The 22,113-nt window shown below is 40.8% G+C and overlaps 1 protein-coding gene and 1 long non-coding RNA gene across 2 annotated transcripts; one reads left to right on the top strand and one right to left on the bottom strand.

Moving 5' to 3' along the window:
* Positions 1-2,246: 2,246 nt before the first annotated feature.
* Positions 2,247-22,113, top strand: LOC5572779 (IQ and ubiquitin-like domain-containing protein). Its single transcript, XM_021852466.1, has 4 exons — positions 2,247-2,592; positions 2,655-2,818; positions 21,341-21,482; positions 21,544-22,113. Exons 1-4 carry the CDS (start codon positions 2,382-2,384, stop codon positions 22,092-22,094), a joined length of 1,068 nt encoding a protein of 355 aa, XP_021708158.1. The 5' UTR covers positions 2,247-2,381; the 3' UTR covers positions 22,095-22,113.
* LOC110678893 lies at positions 7,234-7,914 on the bottom strand. Its single transcript, XR_002502024.1, has 3 exons — positions 7,676-7,914; positions 7,523-7,619; positions 7,234-7,460 (listed from the first exon to the last, which is right to left on the bottom strand). It is a non-coding gene; the product is annotated as an uncharacterized LOC110678893 (long non-coding RNA).

Raw genomic sequence — 22,113 nt, 5'->3', positions numbered from 1 at the left:
CTGAGAAGGATGGTATCGGAGCGGAACTCATTAAGATGTACCCGGAGAAGTTTGTTGCTTGGCTGCATCTGCCGATAGTCAGACTCTGGGAGACAAAACAGCTAGCAGAGGAATGGAAGCAAAGGGTTATATGCCCAATGTACAAAAAGGGCGACAAGCTAGAATGGGAGAACTATTGAGCGATCACTATTCTGAATGCCGCCTACAAAGTATTATTCCAGATCATCCAGATCCAGGCACGGTGGGCTGGCCAGGTGCTACAAGATCTGGCGAATGTGGGTCGCAACCGAGGATGGAGGGAGGCAGCTGCGAACCGAGTTGTATGGTGTGGAATTGTTGACGCGGTTTTATAGTAATAACAATGTGATACCTATAAATTAAAAAATAACATTCATAAGTGTTAAGTCATTTGAATTCTTTATTAACATTTTTATGCAAAATTATATCATCTAGTAAGCGAAAATCATCAAAAACTCATGTTTTTCGATAAATAAGATTACGTTTAAAACACGATGGTGCGTATTGCCTCATTGTTGTAGGGAATCATGCCCCTCTGTTTAGGTGCGTCTTGCCTAAATGTTGTGGTGCGCAAAAGTAGTGTTTGAATAAAGTTAAAATTTACAACAATCTAGTATACTTATGATGAAATCTCGTTCAACACCAGTAGGGTGAACACAAACCAACTAGATTCGTGTATTGAAACACTACATACATGTTGCTTAGACTTCATTTCGACACATCCTCCTTAAATGGTGCATATTACCCCAGAGTCCCCTAGTGGTCTTTAGATCTAAATTAATTATAAACCGATTTGTATTCAATTTTCACAGCACTTCACTGCCGTGAATCGCAAGTCAGTCCCATCTGCGTTTTCGTCAAAATTGAGTTCAGTTCAGTTTTCAACACATTTTTCAATGCTCTTTCAGCTCAACTCATAAGATAATATGATTTGTTCGGAAAAATTAGGAAAAAATAGCAAGTCAAATTGTCCCATAATGAAAAATAACCGCATATCAGTCCCACTACAGATTTCCACCCCGTGTAGCACAAAAAAAAATAACCGTGTTTTGAACATCTCTATTTTTTTATCGAAAAGATATCGAGGTGAAAAGCATATTGTGAAAGTTTTATTAAGATCTGATCATGTTTCAATCCTCTGGGATTTTTTGGAAAACGAGTTTGGAAACTTCACAGCCCATTTTCTCAATGCCTACTTTTTACAGATGGGACTGACTTGCGATTCACGGCAGTTCATCAGTCGTAAGTGGTCATGCACATATTACATCACGCTCCGAGGGGGTGTGACAAGCCTTACAAAAATTTCGGGGTACTCATACAAAAATAACGTGACAAACGGGGGAAGGGGCATAAAAAAGTTGAAATTTAGCGTGACATAATTTGTGTATCATCTCTAACTTGAATATCTAAAACCCGTTTATAGGTTTCGCCTGATCGATTTATGAAAAATGGTAATTTTTGATAAAAATTGTCATATATTAACTATTTTTTTGCATGTATTTGGATATTAGTGTTACTGAAAAAGACTTCAAGTGGTAGTCGAAATCCATCGAAAGATAAGCAATTAGGGTGGAATTAAGAAGTACAATACTCTTCTAAATCCAAATCTAAATCTATCTTTCATTCTCTTTATTCTATATCATTATTATATAACAAACCATGTATATAATAGTCTATGTATTTCTTCAAAAATATCTAAAAAAAATTGCTTGTTGCTTACACACTTAAATAGTTGTGCTGAAAAGACAAGCTTTTCGCACACAGCACCAGCGGTTATAACGGTGGCACTACTGAAAGGTTTACAAATCCGAGATTCTGGATCCTAAAATATATCCGTAACAGCTACTTCCAATTTAATTTCTTTGTCATTTCTCAAAAATGGATTGTTAATTAATTTTTTTGATAGTTTCATCATGTAGATGTTTCGATATTTTTTAAAAACATCTAAATAGAAAATTCTAGGTGACCTGCTGTAATCCTCAGACACCACAATAGTGCAATGAAATCACGCTATAGCTCTAGGTGACATGCGCAAAAAATGCGCGCGAATTTCCGGCGAAATCAAGAAAAGAAAGCTCTCAGTTAATAACGAGACGAAAGTTAATTTATCATTACTCGTTAATGTCTGAATTTGATCAACTGCTCGGGATTCCTACACATACTTTCGATTTTTAACATTTTTAAGGAATGACGAAATCTGTAACCCATAAAAGGCCTTCCTTTGCAGACGACTTCAGAAGGAGCAAAAACGCCGAGAGAGCAAACGTGCCAAAGTCCGTCAAGATGAGTACCGGAAGGAGTGCATAGTTAAAACCTTTCCAAAAACAAAGCAAGACTTTGACGCACTCTATGCTCAGGTGCAGATGTGGAAAGAAAACGAATTAAAGCAGATTTGTGAGAAATATTCAGGTGCCCCTAAAATCGCCGAAATGAACATGTTGCTCGACAAAGAAGTTCAGCTACTAAATGGAATTGAGCGGCAGCGACAAATACTGCAAGAAGAAGCGAAGAAAGTGCGCAATGAACAAATTTTGAAAAAGCTCGGTGACCCTGTGAAATGGGTCGGCTATAACAGTAATTGAACTCAATCCGCCAAATGAAGTACATTTATACATTTACCCTTTGTTCTTTTGCAGGCTTGATTATTCAAATGGATACGTTGAAGAATCAGAGAGCGCGGTATTTATCGAACTACTACCGAAAGATGGCAGACGAAACACTAGGGACCCATGAGCGGATTACGCTTCTTAATCGCCTTTCCGATGTCATCGCCAAAGAGGCACATCCAGCAGTGGATGAGGTAGGCCAAGTAATGTTTAAAACCACCTATGATGCCACACAATTTGGCTGCCTACCGCATACGCGTAACTCAGCAGCTAGCTACCTAGTATCATTTCCCTTTCATTACGTTTTCAATCGACTGGATTGCTTCATAAGATAGGTAGGGGAAAGTATTATTTTCGGGCTGTCATATAAAGCAGGTCAGAATCAAATCGATAACTAGTGATGGTTTGAAAATTAGGCCGAAAAAAAATCAAATAGTTTTGATGGTGTCTTTCATTTAACTTTTAGGCAATGATCCTCAGCTTAACTGATTGTGCGGGCCACATTTGGTGCTTTCAGAGCATGGCGCGAGCCAAGCGCAAAAGGAATTAACAAACATGGCGTGGAATGTTTAGTCACGTGATTTTCATTTAAAAAAAATGGAATTCTCTGAACTTGAAGAAACTTGAAAATATGTGAAGTTTGATCGAGGTTCAGCTAACAAACAGCCAAGTTTGGCATTTATTTCCGGAAATCATTTTCGATTGCTGAATAAAAACCCTGGGCTTGGAATTATATTTTCCAGGGAGCAATGATTTTAGATATTTGATCGCTTTATTTTGTAGTGTTGATTAGAGGTTGCATGAACTTCAAAACAATGGCAAAGTTTTTATTAAAATCATTTTTTTTATTCTGATTTAGTGATCCTATTCAAACTACTGCATAATACTGTTACTCCAGGAGCATATAATTCCCAGAGAATTTGTTTATTATAGAGAAGCGCGAATTCTGAAACCAAAGGTTCCAATCGAGCAAATTCAATGAGACTCAAAGAGATGTTACGCAAAATAGACGATTGATGTGTGTAAGTGAAAAGCGATACAAAAGTGACGTCATTGATAAGCTTGGTTTCTTATGGCGACTGACAGGATGACACGCACACTAAAATTTTATTTAAATGACCTCAATTGTTGATAGTCATTGCAAATATTGTTTATAAACAAAGTCAAAATCCTCTCCGCGTTTCTCTAGTATAATCATATTCTCTGATAATTCCAAGCTGGTGAGAAGATTACAAACTGAGGGTAGGTTAGGAGCACAATCAGACCCTTGAATGGGTAATGTGGGTCAGTATATGGGAAATGCCATTCACGGTTTGTAATCTTCAGCGAGGTTTTCGAGACCCAACAGGGCGCGTGCACCGGGTTGCGGATAGGAGCAAAGGGCGATCAGCAGTATCCACTTAAATAATAAGACAAAATGCCGTTCTTTGGCTAAGTGATGTTATGTGATCTCCTATGGTGTTGTAGTACTATAAAGTATTTCACTCTTTGGGAATTCTGGCCTTGATATTAGATTTTCACTTAATGAATAGAATGAAATAATCATGCTTAATAAACACAAATCAGTTTTACTGCAGAAATAAATCTGATCCATCAATTATCTGAGAGTAGTGTTTGATCTTTCGACCTTCACGCTTGCTCCTGCGGGGGCGAGCGATGAGGGCAGGATCAAACATGTCGCGCGTCGGTTGCTAGGAGTGAAAAAGTGATCGGTTCGTTAGTAGTGTTTGATCTTTCGACCTTGACGCTTGCTCCTGCGGGGGCGAGCGATGAGGGCAGGATCAAACATGTCGCGCGTCGGTAGTGAAGCAGTGAAAAAGTGATCGTTTCGTTAGTAGTGTTTGATCTTTCGACCTTGACGCTTGCTCCTGCGGGGGTGAGCGATGAGGGCAGGATCAAACATGTCGCGCGTCGGTAGTGAAGCAGTGAAAAAGTGATCGTTTCGTTAGTAGTGTTTGATCTTTCGACCTTGACGCTTGCTCCTGCGGGGGCGAGCGATGAGGGCAGGATCAAACATGTCGCGCGTCGGTAGTGAAGCAGTGAAAAAGTGATCGGTTCGTTAGTAGTGTTTGATCCTTCGACCTTGACGCTTGCTCCTGCGGTGGCGGGCGATGAGGACTGGATTAAATATGTCGCGCGTCGGACGAGTAAAGTGAAAAAGTGCCGCGTTCGATTAGTCCTTATATGTATGTATGATTTTTCAACAAACTATGAATGGTTCGTCACTGTGAGTGTCGACATAAACTCTGATTCATGAATTATTAATATTTAACTTTTTTTTCAAAACACCCCTTTCTTTTTACCTTTATTTTTGTAATTAAAAAACTTTGAATGGTTCGACACTACAAGTGTAAGTGTAGACTTCCGAAAGGTTCACCATATTCAACAAACTTTGGATGGTTCGTCACTGTAAGTGTCGGCATAAGAATAGGAGTGTTAGGAATGTTACATTTAGGTATTTGTTCAACAAACTTTGAATGGTTCGTCACCTCAAGTGTCGGCATAATCATGTTTATATCTCACAAATAATTATTTATCATGGTCTAATCGCTTATCAAAGTGAATCCTTTGACCCAACGATCCTCCCCATTAACAAACATCCCTCCCAGTAACCTTTGTGGAGATTCAGAGGCAAACACGGTCTACAAATAGCAAAGGTTACACACTAACATTCCTTCTCCCAATCCCACCTGACTGCAAGGACGTGGCCGGCGCCGTTATTGACCTTGTATGAATAGAGGCACTGAATTATGCACACTGAAGAAGATTATGGCCAATCCCAGCCGAATTTCTAGTTGATTCTTTGTGCATTTTCACTGACTTCGGTCAATCACGGAATAGCAACCATTGATATGTGTAGTCAGTCTAAGCTAAGCTAAGCTAAGCTAAGAAATAAATCTGATCCATCAATTATCTGAATTTGACAAGGTTTTGAAGAAAATCAATGAGTGAAAGAACTACATATTAAATAAGCCACGTCAGCTAAGTCCATACATATACACATGTTAGGCATAGGGTCATGGCGAGCGTTTGGTATGTCAAGCGTGTGCTAGAATAAGGGCGTAAGTCGCAAGATCGATTTCTCTTCATCGATCCTCTCTTCTGTTAATAAAGGTGACAAGACGCAAGTTTTTCAGTATTTTTTCTCTTCGGAACGCAAGATTGCATCGCTGCCCAGCGTCCTGAAGTGAAAAAATGCTAACAAACCCGCATCTTGTCACCTTTATTAACAGAAGAGAGGATCGATGAAGAGAAATCGATCATGCGACTTACGCCCTTATTCTAGCACACGCTTGATGTATGGTAATAGTCGATTCTCATCTAATGGGGTTACAAGACCACGCGAACAATTTCGAAACAAATTATTCCTATACATCGGTCTTATTAACCGAAAGGCTCAGCTATGCTGTAACACCATTTCTTAGAAAAAAAAAAACTCATTAGTACCGTCATGTAACAAACGTAACGCAAGAGTAGGTGTGGTTGGGCTCTGCGTTACATTTATTGTTCGCGTTTGACAATGGGGACATCAAGGTCAAGATGAACCGAGGACGGGCTTCAATAGTGGTTTCTGCGCTCGTGTACATACACGTTACATGTCACCAACACTACTTAAAGAGTGCTGGTGGAAAATATAAACAAAGATCAGCTGTTCCCAGCAAAATCAAATGGCAGTATTTTCAACCAGCAAATTTGCGCACGTGTTCGTGACACCGCTCGGCGAGAGCTCAATAAATTCTGTGGTGGCACAGATTTGGAGAGTCGAAGAGTCACTCAGACTGTAGACTTGTTCGGTTGGTCACTCGCTGGTGAGCAGTCCATCAGGGTTTCGACGTGAGTAGTTGTCTGATTCTTCAGGTTTGTGCTTTTGTAGGATTGAGATTTGACCTCGATTCATCTTCACCTTAAATTGACTTCAAAGACCTTGGGAGACACGAGTCATTTCTGGGGTTCAACAATAGTTATACAGGTATTACTTGATTTTTTAGGCATTTGGAAGACATTGAGTATTCTTATTTCTGTAACGACAAATAACAATTAAGATATACATAATCTGACAACTAAATATTTAATTTGGGATTATAATACAAATGACATGACAGAGTACACACTAAAACAGCATTGCGGTAAAAATTACCATGTTGATAGTTTAAAATAAATACACAGCACCACTTCTTTTGTGCAGACTACCCACTGCATTCATTTCAATCACAATTTGTCGTCATTTTTACCATGCTGACGAAATAAGAGATAAGCAGTGAAAATTACCATGTTCCATGGTTATGTTGAAAACCAAGAAAAGTTATTCTTTCAACCATCTCTTGCATTCAAAGCAACGACAATCATGTAGTAAATTTTACTATTAGACGTGGTAACGATAAATAGAATTTAAAGTGGAATATTCAACCATAAATTGCATTTAAAATAAAGAATGCCGAGTAGTTAATATATCTAGCTGCTTGTATTATTGATATTATCAATTCATCAAGGTCCACGCATAATGCATTTAGATTTCAACATTTGCGTGAAACAGCTTTAAACTATCGGTATTCCACATAACTCCAAATCTAAATGCAAATGCGCATACCTTGAATAGAGTCAATATATATTTGCAAGATATTATTTTTTTATTTAGTTCGATAATTTTCATTTAAAAATGACTTCACTTATCATTATTTAGATTAAAGAATTCGTCATTGAATTTTGGAAGCAAAACAAGAGTAGGGCCGATATGCATTACAGCTTCTGTAAACTCTTCCGCTTTCCTGTGGCACCGATTATAAGAAATCCAGGAGGAGGTTTTCATTGCTCGATGCGTAGGTCGAAGTACACTCCCTGTAAATGAGATAGCTTATAAGAAAATAAATTATGCTGGGATATAAAATAGAAGCAATTACAGCAGGTTTGATGGGTATTTCTCTTCTATACATTGCGCGTCTCGAGTCTCGGCAGCTTTGGATTTTGGTATGAGGAACTCTAGATTCTCAGCCCGGGCTAAAAATATAAATGAGTATTACTTTATATCCAACTCAAATTTAGATCATACGCACCATTTTGCAGGTCTGAATCTTAAACATTTGAAAACAAGAACTTCTATTTCTATATAATTACATTTTTACATTTTAATTATAATTACATTATTTTATTATTTCCATTCAGCGACTTTTCTCCTTTATTGTTTGATTTAATTAATAAATTTTGAAGCGAACCACAACACTAAGCAAAGCCAAGGCTTGACTGGTGCACAAAAAAATATGAGTCATAATGAGAGTGAGCTCGAAACCTAAGTGAGCGCTAGTGAGAATTACATTCTTTTAATTCTTATTCCTACCATGGGCATGATAAAATCGAGAACGCTTTCCGTTATTTATTACTAAACGTGTAGCCAGTTTAACTTCATAAAGAATGATTCTTGACTATAACAACATAGTTGAAAATACACAGTATTATGGTATGGCAACATGGTAATTTCAAAAACATTCTTTTTATAATTGCAACGTATTCATTCAATTTAACAATAATTGAAAATAGTTGCGTTAACAACAATGGTGTGGTTTAAGTTACTACAGCATTAGTTTCAGTGCAACAACGACATTCAACAAAACTTCAATACACCTAGTTTCGATGAATAGTTACGCAATGGGTGGTATGAATAAAAAGCGTTGAACATGTAGCATCTACTCAAAAACAAAATCCACAAAGTTTACTACACTTGTGGTATGAATAAAAAGCCCAGAGTTTATGAATGGAGAGTTGCGCGAAGAGTGATACCAAATCTACCTATCGAACTGTCAAACCGTCTACCTATCGAGCAGACCAGCAAAACAGATAGTGGCTGTTTTCGAAGACGAAGAAGAACAACCATTCAAAGAAGTCTCTTCGCGCAGCTCTCCATTCATACACTCTGAAAAAGCCTTACTACGTACTGCTTTCGAACATGAGCTTTTACTACATACGAGCAGGCTTGATAGAAACTCCTCTGCGATGCAAAGAGGAGGCGATTTTGGCGTTTTTCTGATGAGAAAAAACTGAACTCAAAATTTTCAACACAGATCCTCAAACAATTCGAGTGAGAGTGCAAAAAAATGCGAAGATTTTTTCAGGTACTCTCTCTCTCTTGTTGCGAAGCTCACCTTTACTCAAACTTCAAAAGAACTCGTGAATCTGCCGCTCGACCAAAACAGTTCTCGGGGAGTTGTGAGAGCACCCTTTTTTGATGGAATTTTACTCGGTTGTGTTTTGTGCTGCATCTTCCTCGCTCATTTTTCGTTGCCTCTCTGCTTAGCATTTTTTCGCTCCCTCGCAAAGAGGCAAAGGTAGCACGATGCTCTAGAGTATGTCACCGAGCTCTAATGATGTTGAGGAGTATTATTGTCGCACCGCCACCAAACCGGATCGTGCCAGTGAGACTCGCGACGCGCCTTAACTCGCCGCATTTTGAAATCAGTTTTTTAGTACGGCGCTGCATTCTTACAATTTTTATGAACACAGCGCACTATTCACATATTAGCTGCGACGCACGGGGCCCGAGAAAACAATAATTATAAATAAATGTTGGTCTTGATTTCTACCGGATACATAATATCAAGCCTGCATACGAGTAGAAGGGGTAGAAGTGACTGATGCTGCACGTTAAGAAATTTCCATTCAGAGTGATTCTGCACGTAAAGACAAATCTATTTAGAGTGACGCTTAAAATTAATACAAATGCATGGAATCTAATCGATTACGCGACAATTTGCACAAAATCACGAAGGTGCTGAAATCGTAATTCTAAGTGTTTCTGTGATATTCTCGTTATTTCGGTGGGGTTTCTGATAGTATCCTTGGAATTTCTAGAATGAGTTTTTTATGGGAATTGTAGTGACTCTGATGGTAGTCGTTAGATTTCAATGAGGATCTCCCCTAAAACACCAGGTTTCCCTTTAAATTATTAAAATTCTTATCGATTTAAAAAAAAAACCATTGGAATCTAGAAAATATTTATCGACATTCAAAAGGTTTATATTAAAGCTTTGCTTTGAAGTTCCAACGGAAATGGAAATCAACGGAATCTTAAAGGTTTTTACAATAATTCCAGATTGATTTTCAGAATTCCAAATATTCACACAATAAAGGTTTATTCGCAAATTTCATAACGCTAAAAATGGCTATTTTTGACACCCACTCACCCCCTTGTAACGCTATTTGTATGAATATTTTAAAAAATTTGTATGAGCCGTAACATCACGAGGACACCCACCCACCCCCTTCAACGTTATGAAATATGTGAATGAATCCTAATTCGCAGGAATCCCACCGAAATCTCATAGATTCTTACAGAAATAGGGTAACCAATATATTTTGGATCCCTATATATTTTGGACCCCCTGGGCCATTTTCCTGCAAATTTCCCAATTTTTATCGAAAGACCAACTCAATTCGCATGCAATTCGGAAAGATAGGATTATTCCGCACTTGCATCAACCGTTTATACATAGACTAAGTGTTTATTTCATCTGAAATTAATTTAATTTAATCGGTTCATCCATGCAACCGTTACAACACGTTACGCACAGAAATTGAAGCCGTCAGAAATTTTTCAAATGTAAACAAAAACTTTTTTCATATTTCTGAACTAAAAGCGAAGAATTTCATCGGTTTTCCATTGTTAATCGATTGATTAGACTATGGGCGAGCATATTATCCAACCCGTGTCGTGGACTTTGTCGCCAAACGATAAAAAATTACGGTGGTCCAAAATATATACTTTGAGGGTCCAAAATGTATTGGTGTGTCCAAAATAATGAAAAACAGTGCATCACAATTCAATTATTTTCGACGTTTTTTGGATCCTACATGACTATATGGGAATTTTTATTTCGTAGAGGAAGTTTTTCTCTACATTTTGGCATATTCTTTGACTTGGTAACGCTGTGCAATTAATTAATTGAAACAAAAAACTAAAATCACTTTCTTAAGGGGTCCAAAATACGACCGTTACCCTACCGTCTCAAAGATACCCACAGAATTCCAAGAGATTAAAAACTGGAATCCCATTCCCAAATTCCAGAGTTTTTAACAGATTTCTAATATTTCCGCAATATTCCTAGAATGGCTTTCAAAATTATAGAATTATCATTAAAAAACCGACATCCCTATCGGAATCTCAAAGTTCTTACAGGAATTCCGGATTTCAAAAGGAAATCTGAGAATCTGAGATATCAGAATTTACATGTAAAATTACATAATAAATATCTGAATTCAGTCCGACATCCCAAAATTCCTAGAAAATAACATAATTATCGTTATGCCAGAATTCATACGGATATTACAAAATGCTACAGCCGATAATCTTACCGGAATCTCAGAATTGGCGAGGCGTAACCTCTGAATTTCGAAGCAAAACTCAAAATACCTTCCGAAATATCAAAACTCATATATTTTTACGCAAAAGTAAATTATTCCATTCAATCCCGCAATCTCAAAGCATGAGTAGCAATCTCTGAAGCTAACTACCAGTAGCTCTGTAGTAAATGCTACCTTTATTCATAGCAACGCGTTATTTGTAGTATGTTCGAAAGGCGTAGAAAGGAAAAATGTCATAAACATGTTCCACTCGTGTTCCACATGTAGCGTTTACTACCGAGAATGTAGTAAACTCAACTTTACTACATTTATTCATACAGCTCAATGATTGATTGATTGTAGAGTGTCCATTTCCCGGCCATTTTGCTCGTCCCGGGATTCGGGACAAAAATCTATGCTTGTCCCGGGAAATCCCGGGATTTATCAAATTTTCAATTAAACTAGCATTTCGGTTGAAATGGAAGTACAAATTTAACAAAACCTTTTTTTTTTGCAATGAAAAAAACAGATACTGTAACTTTTTTATAAAAATATGTTAATTATAGCAAATCACATTTCAGATAAGACTTTCTTATTCTGATGAAGTAACCAAACAAAAATAAAAACTTAGCTGAACTAATTAAAATGACTATGTATTTTTTTTCAAATTCAAAAGAAACGATTAAAGATCATTGAAGGTATTGTAGATTATGTAGATCAAAAGTTAATTACTGAAAAATATTGACTGAAATGTCGTGAATCGCAAGCCAAACCCATCTGCATTTTGGTCAAAATTGAGTTGATATCAGTTTTTATAATATCTTCTAATGATCCTTCAGCTGCACGAACGAGAATTCACTTTTTGTTCAGTAAAATTAGAGAAAACACCATGTCGAATTGTCCCATAATGAAAAGTAAACGCATGTCAATCCCACCGCAGATTCTCGCATAGTGTAACACAAAAATGAATCGTTACATGGTCATCTTTATATTTTTTTTTTTGAAAAGGTAACGCAGTGAAAAGCGAATTATGAAAGTTTCAATGAGATAAAAACATGTTCCAAACTTCTTGAATTCTTTAAATATTTGTATAGAAAACGAGATTGAAAACTTCTCAGTCAATTTTCTCAATGCTACTTTTTACAGGTGGTACTGACTTGCGATTTGCAACAGTTTAGGTGTACTTTCAAATTAGTTATCTCAGCATAGGCTTATAAAGACGCAAAAAGAAAGGCATTAAAACTATGCAACTAGACGAAAAAAATGTGTTTCTTACTCGATTAATTGATCTTTTCATGAAAATAATTACTCATTTATTCTCTTTTTCACTACACACTTAAACAGACCTTCTGAGTTCGGTAACTTTTTTTACCGATTTGAATCGGTGAAAAAATAAAACACAGACGTATCGGTAAATAACAGCATATTCACCGAAAACTGTAACTAAAATTACCGACTGTCAGTGATTCTATCACGATTTGACGAACACGGTAAAAATTTTCACTGACAAATCGGTAAATAATTCGAAGCACTGATGTCGGTGAAATATAAAGCTGACTGTTCGGTAAACACAGCCCTGCATCACCGAACTCGGTGATCTAGCCGCACGAACTGTCAAATCCACCATATTCGTTTGTTTTCGTCTACTTGTTTCCCTACATGAGTTGATGTTTTTAATTTAACATCTCTCATGTTGCTATTCTAACTTTATTTTTCAAATTTATTAGATTTGATCAGAAGTTCTAAAATAATCAATAGAATTGCTTGGCCTACGGATTCATTACATTTTGCATTAACAGCATTATTGTGTCAAGTCTATCCTATTTACCTAACACCCAAGCCAACCCTATTTTCCTTCTCCCATGGGCCATGGCGTTTGTGTGGTCAGCATTACCCCTCATATTATCGGCTTTGGATTGACTTGCGCTCTTGTTCCCCCACCAAACGCTGCAAAATGGAAATGAAAATGAAAATGGAAATCCTTTTCGTTGGCTGAATAAAATGAACTCGGTAGAAATATTTCCAATTCTGCACTTCAGTTTTGACGTGTGGGGAGACTCCATGGCACAAAATTCAGTAAGACCTGAAAGTTAATACCGTGCACCCCCGTTAATTTGAACGGTACCTCATGCAAACCATCGGGGTTCGTTTTTAATTTGAACATCTAGTCACCCTAGAAACGTGTTTCTGGTTACCTCTTTCACTGTTTTGTTTTGATTCTGCGTTCCGTTCCACAGTGTTCCATCTCATTTCACTCCGTTCCATGAGCTAAATGACGTTTGAACCATTTTTAATCTGAACGATGTGCAAATTAGCGGGGTACAAATTAAAAAGTGTTCAGATTAAATGAGGTCAAACCAACGGGGGTACCCGGTACATCGGTATAATATGGAGGAATTTACAAGGTTTCCAGACCTCAGTTTTCTCAGCTTGAAATGTCTGGTACATTCAAAACACTTGTTTTAGCAAGTAAATTTTAATAAAAATTCCACTTTATTTCAAGAATCAGGTTTTTATTCCTGTTAACTATTCTATTGTTTAATATGCAAGAACGCTAATAATATTGTGTCATCATTTTAATGACCTACTCTAAACCTCTCTAAACCATTTCATCATGAAATCACATCATACACGCAAACAAATTTTGTTGTATAATCTACCGAATCCATGGTAGAATTAAGAACTGCACCAACGATTTTCAACCGACTACAAAAATCTGTTAAGTTTACTATAATCTGGTGAAAATCACTGAGCAGTGCTGTAAATTTGACTATGTTCATAGTAGCATCCACTACAAAGCATTGTATTTCAGTCCGTGGCACCCACCGTACAACACAGTGTGGTCAAAAGTATGATGCTAAACTTCTAAAATCTAGAATGTTTCTTGTCAAAAATACTACAACTCTGGTTAAATCAACAGAAGAAATTTTCTTGTGTACTGATGTTGACTATGTTTTGGTAGAGTTAACAGATTAATGTAGTCGGTTGAAAATCGTTGGTGCAGTTCTTAATTTTACCATGGATTCAGTAGTTTCTACAATAAAATTCATTTCAGTGTACGGGCCAGATCACTCTAACGCACAATGCACTATGGGCCAGGGACGCAATCTGGCGCGACAAAATTAAAAACTCGGTAACGAAGCGTTTCCGGTATTTGGTGTCTTGGGCAAAATTTTTTGTAACAACGAGGACCATCAACTGACATAAACGGATAGTTCGTAAATCGTCCGCATAGGTGGCGACAATCTAACTTTTTATTGTGACGTTCTAGAGATTTGGCGCTGCTGATGACAACAAACTCACCAAATTTATTTTTCGAACTCCTCTGCAATCCGTTGCTTCTCTAATAATGAACAATAGCGTGAGTCGTAACTTAGCACAACCCATCAAAATGCACGCACCGCACGAAAAATCGACAAAACACTGCAGTTCATAATCCATCCTGAACCGAGCATCCACGAACCACGACTTTTAAGCCCTTTCAGTTTTTCTCGCCGAGCTGAACTGGAGCAACATTTTGGGTGGGTTAAACGCCGATGAAATGGATGAATCGTTTTGTACCATTTTAGTAAACTGGATGAACACGAACGTACCGATCCGTCGCCCTACTCCTTCACCTGCGTGGAGCACACCGTTGCTAAGAACATTGAAGCGTAAACGGAACGCACTTCAACGCAGATTGCGTCGTGATCATTGCTCTGATAATAAGCGTCTCTTTCACCAAGCATGTAACGAATATCGTAACCTCAATTCATCGTTGTACAAGTCGTACGTCTTGCGTATGCAATCTAACTTACGGCGTAACCCAAAAAGCTTCTGGAACTTCGTTAATTCCAAATGGAAGAGTACGCCCATTCCTACGAGTGTGTATCTTGACGGTGTGGAAGCCTCTAATTCAACGGAAAAATGCGAACTTTTTGCGGCTCATTTTTCATCCGTGTTTTCTACTGAATCTGTCACGCCTTCCGAGGTGGATGCTGCAATTACGGACGTACCAAGCAACCTGTTGGATTTGGATACATTCCGCATAACACCGAATATGATTACGGAAGCTGTCAAAAAGTTGAAATGCTCTTTCTCGCCGGGCCCTGACGGAATCCCTACTGCAGTGTTTTGTCGTTGTACTGATGCGTTAGCTGAACAACTGTGCAAAATATTCAACCAACCGTTTGACGATGCTCGTTTTCCTAGGATTTGGAAGCAGTCGTTCATGGTTCCAGTTCACAAAAAAGGGCGATAAGCGTGATGTTAAGAATTATCGAGGAATTACTAATCTCTCTGCCGCATCAATATTGTTTGAAATGATCATCAGTCACGTTATTCTAGAGCAGGCCAAATGCTACATTTCTGCCGATCAACATGGCTTTATGCCGGGGCGTTCGGTAACCACGAACTTGCTAGACTTCACCACGACCTGTTTTGAACAGTTGGAGAAGGGAGCCCAAATCGACGTTATTTACACTGACCTCAAAGCGGCATTCGACTGAATTAACCACGATATCCTACTGGCAAAGCTTGCCAAGCTTGGTGCTTCGAGTCGGTTATCATCATGGTTTTCCTCCTACCTGAAGGTGATTATAGAACGAAGCCACACCTCAAATTTTCAAGAGCACAAGACTTGAGAACCAAACAGCGCTCTGCCTTGAAAATCTATCCCATTGGTCACCACCAGCAAGCAAGCAATTTGATTGGTTTTCAACGCGAACTGTTGTCAGATTCTCTCGCCTTGTGCACTTGAAAATTCAAAGTTTGGCTTCGTTTTATAATCACCTGAAAGAAAGATCGCTTCGCGTAAAGCTCGATTCAAACACTTCTTCGTGCTTCTTGAGTTCATCCGGAGTTCCTCAAGGAAGCACCCTGGGTCCGCTGCTTTTCCTTCTATTCTTCAACGATGTGATGGTTCTTCTTGGAGGCTGTGGACTTGCCTATGCTTCTTTTTTTTTTTTTTTTTTAGGCACTCATCTGTGTCTACTATACCGATACAGATCTATTTATAACTAATCTATATTTACATCTGCTTTCACTCTCTTCTACTCTTTTTACTCTCACACCGAGCAGGTAGGAGAGAGCTCTGCTGTTCAGTCCAATCGATTTCCATAAGCCATAGTCCTTTGCTCTTGCGGTGGTTCATTTTGCCGTGTTCCAGTCGTTTGAGGCTAGCTGCCTACGAAGAGGGTCAGTTTGTCTCAGTCACCATCTGATACTGACGGAGGATGGATGTGCTCCCCCAAAGCACGGTTCTCCGTGCGGCGTCTTCTGGTGGCTGGACGGGTTTTTTTGTGGAGGGGCTGGGAATTGAATCCATGACCTTCCGCTTATGAAGCGAAAGCGTAACCTCAAGGCTACGGACCCCCCAACTTGCCTATGCTGACGATTTGAAATTGTACGCCACCATACACTCCATCGATGATTGCTCCCGACTACAGTCTATAGTGGATATATTTGTTGATTGGTGTCATCGTAACAAACTAACTGTAAGTGTTCCTAAATGTATGGTGATGTCATACTTCCGCACTACTAGGCCACTCATCCAAGACTACGTCATCGATGGTTCTGTTCTAAATAGAACGGATGAATTCAACGATTTGGGTGTGTTGATGGATCCTAAGTTGACATTCAACCTACATCGCTCGAATGTAATTGCCAAAGCAAATCGCCAGCTTGGATTTATATCTAAGATTTCCCGAGACTTCACAGACCCGTATTGCCTAAAAGCACTCTATTGCTCCTTAGTACGGCCAATTTTGGAATGTGCTGCTTTGGTGTGGGCTCCCCATCAGCTATCGTGGAGTCTTAGAATGGAAAGCGTCCAACGAAGATTCATTCGTGTGGCATTAAGGAACCTACCCTTGCGTGATCCACGGAACCTGCCACCATATGCTAATCGATGTAAACTGCTTGATTTGGACTCTCTAGACCGGCGGCGCAAGACTCAACAAGCTGCTTTTATCGCGAAACTACTGAACGGAGAAGTGGACTGTTCCAGATTTCTTGCTGTTTTGAATGTTACGCGGCACTGCTTTACTCCAACCAAGGTTCCATCGAACAGCTTTCGGTTACCACGAGCCGATGACTGAAATGATCCGCATCTTCTCTAGTGTTGAAGGCTTACACGAGTTTGGTGAATCTTCCCTGCGATTTACGTCACGCATCAGGCGTCAAAACGATTTTTAGTTAAGTCCCAATTTCATGTAGACAATAGTCAGATGAAAATAAATCAATAATAATAATAATAATAATAATAATAATAATAATAATAATAATAATAATAATAAATAGGTGGGAGCTCAGGCAACATAACTCCTGGGCGTCCATGAAAAACCACCATCTTGAGTAGGTGGGAGCTTGAGGTAAAATATCCTGGGCGTCCATGTAAAACCACCCTCGGCGAGCAGCGGCGCTTGAACCAAGCTATTAAGCACTGTAATTGGAGGAAATGCCAATGCAGAACCCGTAGCTTCCGGGAATGAAAGCAAACCCAGCAATGGAGACACGATCAATGAGGAATAGAAGAATGCGATCGCCCGAGGAGGGAGCCCCTACTGGAGCTGGTCCTGGGACGGGGGACAGAGCGAGCGGCCAGCGGCTGGAAGAGGATAATGTGCAAGAGCGGCCTTCCAGTCAACGGGCACAGCCCGTACCGCGAACGCGAAACAGAAACGGCAGCAGCAGAAATCACCAAGGCCATGCTGCACCTACCGATGTTGCTGTGGCTGATAGACGTCAGTCACTCACGTTGGCAGGCGGCCGACGGCAGCGGATCATGTGGACGAGGGAGATGAATATGTATGTGATTCGCTGCTACTATGTCTGCACAAGGATGGAGACGGACATGTCTGGCAGATCAGGGATGCTGGAGATGTTCAACGAGCGATTTCCTCGCTTTGCGCGCCAGCTTGACTTGAACAAGCTGTACACACGGCAGCGTGCAATTATGTCTCATAATATGCTCACCGCTGCAGAAGTGGAGTACATCAAGCTGGAAGTGCAGAGGGAGATAGGAGAGGAAGGGACAAGATCGAGCGATACGTCGAGAAGGAGTTCTGTTGGGCTGGATGCATCGATCACGAGTGAGAGTCGTGATTCACCTGCACCCACTGCTCCAGGACCGACAGCGGATATGCAACGACAGCAATTACGAGACGAACTAGCACTCCATATGGGCACAGCAGTTACGCAGTTCCGTGGGACAGACCCCATGTCCCGGCACCGGATACCAAAGCTGCGGTATTCCTACCGGCTGACGAGTGCAGTAAGCATCCTAAATCAGGATATTTTGCCACAGTACTTGGAAGCCGTGGAGAACCTTGAGGATCTGCAGTTTATCGTGTATTCAGCTGCAATAGCTGTAGTTAAGACGTTGGGATTGCGAACGCGCCCGCAAGGAGAAGATGGCACACGCCCCAACGCACAGAAACCCGTATGGATGCGACGCCTTGAGAGCCGAATCGCAACACTGCGATCAAAGGTTGGTCGATTAACACAGTACAAGCAGGGGAATCGATCAACGAGGCTGGTTCGTCATGTTGCTGAAATTGTTAGGCCCGCAGAGCTCCGAGATCTCAGAGAAGTCGACATTACTGAGATCCTCGACACCCATGTACAGCGGTTGAGTGCTCTTGCGAAACGATTGCGACGTTATGGAGAATGTTCGAAGCGGAAGGAACAAAACCGGATGTTCAACATAAACGAGAGGGAGTTCTACAACCGCATCCGAAATGACAAGGTCGACTTTGGCGAGGGACTTCCAGAGATTGGCGACGTTACACAATTTTGGGCCAATTTATGGGAGAACCCCACCGAACACAACGGCGATGGGATGTGGTTAGCAGAAGAAGAGAGACAATGTGATGGAATTGGAGACATGACCGCGGTCGTGGTAACCGCTCAGGATATACGTGAAGCTACCCGGTATACCAGGAATTGGGCTGCACCAGGACCTGATTTTGTGCACAATTTTTGGTATAAAAAACTCACAACGATCCATGGGCGGATGGCGGAATGCTTCAATACGGTACTAGGAGACCCCACGCAGCTACCGGAATTCATCACCAGGGGTGTCACATTTCTTCTGCCAAAGGACCAACACACAGCTGACCCAGCGAAGTACAGACCAATAACGTGCCTTTCAAGTCTGTATAAAGTGCTATCGTCGGTAATAGCGAGGAGGGTGCAAGCCCATTGCGACGCCAACAACGTGATGACCGAGGAACAGAAAGGGTGTCGCAGAAACACGCAAGGCTGCAAAGATCAGGTCATCGTAGATGCAGTCATTGTAGGGCAAGCTACCCAAAAGCAAAGGAACCTGAGTATGGCGTACATCGACTACAAAAAGGCATACGACTCAGTACCGCACTCGTACCTTCTCAAGGTACTGCAGTTGTATAAGGTAGACAGGAACGTCATCAGGCTGATGCAACACGCGATGGGGATGTGGAGCACATCCCTACACATTACCGACGGTACAGCTGTGTTACGGTCCAGGACTCTCAGCATCAGGAGGGGGATTTTTCAAGGCGATACCTTTAGTCCGCTGTGGTTTTGCCTGGCCATGAACCCCCTCAGCAAAGCACTCAACCAATGCAACTATGGCTACCAACTGAAAAGTGGGGAAAGGAGCACAAGAGTTACCCACACCTTCTATATGGACGACCTGAAGCTATTTGCGGAATCAGTGCAGAGGCTGCATCAGCTGTTGCAGCTAGTTACGACATTCAGTAACGACATCCGGATGGAGTTTGGTATTGACAAATGCAGGTCAATTCATCTACGTCGGGGTCAAGTTATGGATGCCAGCTGTTTCCGCGTCAACGAGCAGGAGGAGATTCGGAATATGGTTGAAGGCGAAACGTATAAATACCTTGGATTCCTGCAACTTAGAGGTATTCGCCACACGATGATCAAGAAGGAGCTGCAGGAAAAGTTTTTGTCACGTGTCAACTGTATTCTGAAAAGCTTTCTGTCTGCCGGCAACAAGGTGAAGGCGATCAACACGTTTGCTGTGCCCCTGTTGACGTATAGTTTCGGGGTGGTAAAGTGGACCAAGACTGACTTGGAGGCGATAGAACGAGCAGTACGAGTGGCGTTCACCAAGCACCGAATGCGCCACCCAAAATCGTCCATTGAGAGAGTCACCCTGCCACGTGCAGCAGGAGGAAGAGGCGTCACCGATATCCAGGCACTATGTGTCTCCCAGATCCAGCAGCTGCGGGCATATTTCTTAGAAAGCCAGAACCGCCACGAAATTTACCGCACTGTATGCGAAGCTGACCACGGCTTCAGCGCCCTGCATCTGGCGCAGGAGGATTACCAGCTGAACTGCGACATCAAAACTGTCGATGAGATGATCGCAATGTGGAAGCAGAAGGAGTTGCATGGAACGCACCCCCATCAACTGGAGCTCGAGCACATCGATAAGGTGGCGTCAAACACGTGGCTGGTGCGGGGTGACCTCTTCTCAGAAACAGAAGGTTTCATGGTAGCCATCCAGGACCGGGTAATTGCGACGAAGAACTATCGGCACTACATATTGCACGAAGACGTGGAGGACCGCTGTAGGAAGTGCAATTCAGTAGGGGAGACTATCGAGCATGTCGTTGCCGGCTGTTCAGTACTAGCTGGATCAGCCTACCTCGATCGTCACAACGAAGTTGCCAAGATTGTGCATCAACAGCTTGCCCTTAAGCACAACTTGGTGGATCGATTTGTGCCCTACTACAAGTACCTGCCTGACCCGGTTCTGGAAAATAGTTGCATAAAGCTGTACTGGGATCGCGAGATCATAACGGACGTCCTCATCCGTGCCAACCGCCCCGACATTGTAGTCTACGACAAAAGGATGAAACGAGTTACACTCATCGACATCGCTGTACCGCTGGACCACAATGTCCAATCAACGTTCTCTAACAAGATAGCGAAGTACCACGACTTGGCGGAGGAGTTGAAGCAGATGTGGCACCTAGAGGACGTCCGTATAGTTCCGGTAGTCCTCTCAGCGACCGGAATTGTCCCGAAATCTCTCCTAAGGTCCCTAGACGAGCTGGAATTGAAGAAGGACCTACACAGCATCCAAAAGGCGGTGATTCTTGGAACCTGCAGCATAGTTAGACGGTTCCTGAACCACCACAACTGAGAAGCTCATCCAGCAGACTCATTAGGATAAGTTAAACCGACCAATGAGATCCACAGAGCCTAATCCCCTTTGGCATACAGATTGCCCGGGGTAGGTGAAAGTTTCCAGCATTTTTTGCTGAGAAGTGCCAAAACTCTATAATAATAATAATAATAATAATAATAATAATAATAATTATAATAACAACAACACATTCAGAAACCTAACCTGCTAATCAAATAAATCAAGTAACTTGACTGTTATTATCTATTTTCAGTTGGAAACATTAATAAATCGAGAAAGAGAATTACTTTTATGTAATGTTAAGGAGGCAGGACTGGATTTGCTTCGGAAGCGTCAATTGCCACCATTATTGGATATTATTTTAACGGATGCAACAGAGGATGACGACAAAAAGAGTACTCTTTTTAACATACATTAATCTGCATGCAACTATAACCATTTACCATTTATTTTCAGAGCTAAATACACGACTTTGCAAGAAATGTAGCCGAGTGCGACCGACAGCAAAATTTCCGTTGGATACGCGTCAAACATCAGCTAGCATTTGCGAGCGATGCATTGACCTTCAAGGACCGGCCGTTGATATAGCAATTTATCGTTCAATACTAAGATCAATACGACGGGATGAGAAAAAACGTGGTGCCCTTTCATCATTTGCGTTCATAATTCAAGATAACGACATCAAACACATTGTGGAGAATATCTGGCATGGTCATTCGGCTATTTCCTACGCGACCAATCGAGCTGAACTGCGGCTTCCTCGGTGGGACATAGCTAACGATTGGGCACCGTGGAATTGTATATGCCTGACAGAAAGTGAAGCTAGAGCACACTTGAAGATTGTCAACCTGGAGCTTTATTATGAGAAGAGCATCATACAGAACATAAAGAACAAACATGCGCTATCTAAATCTGCATTCAAGCAGTTGCGGGACATTGATCAAGTGTTCGTTGAATCCGGAACCTGGTGGCAAGTTGGGTTGGGTGGAAGTAATATTGAAAATTAAAATTGAGTAAGAAAACCCA

The sequence above is a fragment of the Aedes aegypti genome, chromosome 1, assembly GCF_002204515.2.
Source record: "Aedes aegypti strain LVP_AGWG chromosome 1, AaegL5.0 Primary Assembly, whole genome shotgun sequence".
In the NCBI taxonomy this organism is placed as follows: Eukaryota; Metazoa; Arthropoda; class Insecta; order Diptera; family Culicidae; genus Aedes; species Aedes aegypti.
The sequence above is the reverse complement of the archived record's forward strand: the minus strand, read 5'-3'. Positions and strand labels throughout refer to the sequence as shown.